Source organism: Epinephelus moara, chromosome 13 (assembly GCF_006386435.1).
Source record: "Epinephelus moara isolate mb chromosome 13, YSFRI_EMoa_1.0, whole genome shotgun sequence".
In the NCBI taxonomy this organism is placed as follows: domain Eukaryota; kingdom Metazoa; phylum Chordata; class Actinopteri; order Perciformes; family Serranidae; genus Epinephelus; species Epinephelus moara.
The window spans coordinates 5,179,496-5,182,687 of record NC_065518.1 but is presented as its reverse complement, the minus strand read 5'-3'; the positions used below and the strand labels follow the sequence as shown (position 1 = coordinate 5,182,687).

The 3,192-nt window shown below is 40.7% G+C and overlaps 1 protein-coding gene across 1 annotated transcript in view; it reads left to right on the top strand.

Annotated features, from left to right (window-relative positions):
* The first annotated feature begins 338 nt into the window (after window positions 1–338).
* The window catches only part of ankrd22 (ankyrin repeat domain 22), an 11,922-nt gene continuing 9,068 nt past the window's right edge, over window positions 339–3,192 (top strand). The window contains exon 1 of the mRNA XM_050059630.1: window positions 339–481. Within this exon, the coding sequence (XP_049915587.1) occupies window positions 347–481 (135 nt within the window). The 5' untranslated portion in view covers window positions 339–346. The remainder of the gene's footprint in view (window positions 482–3,192) is intronic.

Here is a 3,192-nt window from a genome sequence, read left to right as displayed (position 1 = left end):
GCAGTTCCTCTGATGTCCACTAGAGTGCGTCCCCGCAGACATTAAAACATTCTTTTGAACAGGAAACCAGCAGCCAGACACTGCCTTGAAACATGGTGGTGCAACGTGGTGATCTCTGTAGACGAGGACCTGCTCCCTATGTAGATATAACCAGGACACAACCATTCTGATTTTCAGATGGTTAAAGAAAACACACTGATCTGATTACACACACTTTAAACCTGGCACACTGCAGCTTTAAGTTTTTATGTCTGGTTTGGCTTCACGTACTAAAGAAAAATAAACCTGAATATTCAATAAAGCTGACTGAGCAGTGACGTAACAGCAGGAGGTTTGACAGCCACAGATGTCACCTCCTCTTTCTCTCTCAGAGGGTTTTATTTTGAAAGGCGGTACCGGAGGTGCTGCAGGTGACAGTGTCGGGCCATTGACGTGTCCAGGTGTGTTCCTGCCAGCGGACATGGGGCTGGTTTACTCTGAGGTAAGAACACAAAGTCTCTGTTTTCTGTCTGTTTCATCTTTAATCACGCTGTTATTTATGTCTTAAAATATGATCATTGGATCGATCTCACTTCCGGTTTGTGTTGAAGTTGAGCCGACAGGTGAGGTTACCTTTGTGATGACATCAGACATGAAACGGAGCTGAGCTCACCTTCAGCTGACAAACACAGTAACACTCTGTTCAGCAAGAGTCAGTGACAGAGACTCTGTGTGTGTGTGTGTGTGTGTGTGTGTGTGTGTGTGTGTCTGCAGCTGTGTTACAAACATCAGGCCTTAAATCTCATTAACAGTATTGATTTGCTTTTGTGAGGAGTTTATTGCCACAAACATTTGAACTGAGTTCTTTCTTTTAGCTGTGAATTTGTTTCTGTTAAAACGAGTCGAACCTTTAAACCGGCACTGCGCCTCAAACTGTAATCTGTAATCTTAAATATTTAGTCTTTAGTAGTGATGGGATATCTCGTTCAGCTCTTGTTCACTTTGAAGAGCCAGTTCAAAGACTCGGCTCGTTCGTTCTTTTTTTTTGTTTGTTTTTTGCTGTGTGTGGGGGGGTGTTAGTGGGTTCATTACATTGGTAACGACGAATCGCATTGCTGATTCATCGCATCACGTGATCTGGATATTGTATCGTGGACCCAGAATAGACTCCGCAGACATAAAGTTTCGTGCAGCCATAGATACAGTCGGCAATGACGGGAACGCCCACAAACATCACATCCGGTTAGAGCCGAGGGGGAAAACAAAGCGGTCTCTGCCATTAGCCACAATGCCGAAGAGTTGCTGTGTGCCCTTTTGCACCTCAAATAAACAAAAAAATCACCAATTAAAGTTTTACATTTTACCAAATAATAAAATCACCAATTAAAGTTTTACATTTTACCAAATAATAAAACGGAACCACAAAGGAGGACAAAATGGCTGAGCCTCAGTCTGAATGGCAACACCCTTTATAAACAACAAGCCTGTCAATATATATATGTATAGATATATATATATATATACATATATATGTATATATATATATATATATATAGTGGATCAAATAATCTGAAATTAATGGATAGAGTAAATTAAAGCAAAAAACAAAGAAATTAGGAACTGGCTCTTTCACTCTAAAGAGCTGGTTCACTCGTTCACTTCAAAGAGCTGTTTCAAAGAGTCGGCTCGTTCGTGAACGTCACATCACTAGTCTTTAGTCTGTCTGCCCTGTTGTTAAAGGAGAAGTCCAGTATTTTGCACTTTGAGCCCCATTTCTGGGTTGTTTATGATGAAATAGAGTGGTTAAGACCAAAATAGTGACGATTGCTCCTTTTTGGAGAATTTGGCTACCAACCAAGAATTACTACCAACCGACAATGAGGCTTCTATAGAAAACCAATGGATTACACAAAATGTCAAATAAATCATTGTGGAAACCACAGTTTGCTACGATTTTTATGTCAGAACATCAGCGAACACCACTGACCACTCGGTGAGTTTCATGGCTTTGAAAACAAACATTCAGGGTGGTTTCAGGACAGGTTCACACATGGCCATAGGCAGCAGTGTTAAGCCAGGCAGGGGAAAGACAAACTCTCTGAAAAGGAGCAATCGTCACTATTTTGGTCTTAACCACTCTATTTCATCATAAACAACTCAGAAATGGGGCTCAAAGTGCAAAATACCAGACTCCTCCTTTAACATGTAGATGAACCTCACACGTCACAGAATCGTCCATCTGCACACACACATGTAAAGTTCAGACTCACCTGCAGAGCTTCAGTAAGAAAAACATAATTTGTCCAAAAATCTGTTTGAATTTTGGTTGAAAATAAATTGTGTGTGTGAGCTGCAGACACCTGAAGGACCCTCCCTCTTCCACACACCAGATATTAGTTTATTAATGTTTGAAAGTTTAAAGTGAAAAAAGTCTTTTCATTTGTGTCGTACAAACAGTTTGTCTTTTTGGACACATTTTAAACGAGATATGTAATAATAATAATAATGATATGTCCGCAGACTGTCGGGAATTTAAAAATATAACAATAATTTATGTTTTCACAGTTTCTGGCTGATAAATGGTGAAAGTCTGACGAAATGTTTTCTTTAAAATGAACAGTATAATATGTACAAAGAAGTTTGTAGTTTGGAGCAGACGTCGTCCAGAGCCTCAGTCTGAATCACTGTTAACACCACACAGAGACATGATGTCTCATCATGTGTCGATGGTCCGTGAGACGTCGACCTGCAGCTTCAGTCCGTCAGCTGGAAACAATCAGAAACATCTGGAGACAAAAAAATCTCAAATATTCAAACAATCTGAACTTTTTTTATCTCCTGATTTACAACAGTGTCTGCAGAGTGTTTGATGGTTGTTCAGAACTTTGACTCTGACACATCAGTCAGTGTTTACGTCCTCATCATACAGTGACAGGTAAAAGTTTGTCCCCCTGTTCAAAACTTCATTTCCTGTGACTAGTTCGATAAGTAGAAGATGAACTGATCTCCAGAAGTGAAATGTTCCCGATGTACCTTTGTCTCCTCCATCCACCTCCGTCTGTAACAGGTGGACAGGTGTCCCTTTGTCTCATCCATCTACCTTCGTCTGTAACAGGTGGACAGGTGTCCCTTTGTCTCATCCATCCACCCCTGTCTGTAACAGGTGGACAGGTGTCCCTTTGTCTCATCCTGTCCAGAAAGTGTCTAACAGGT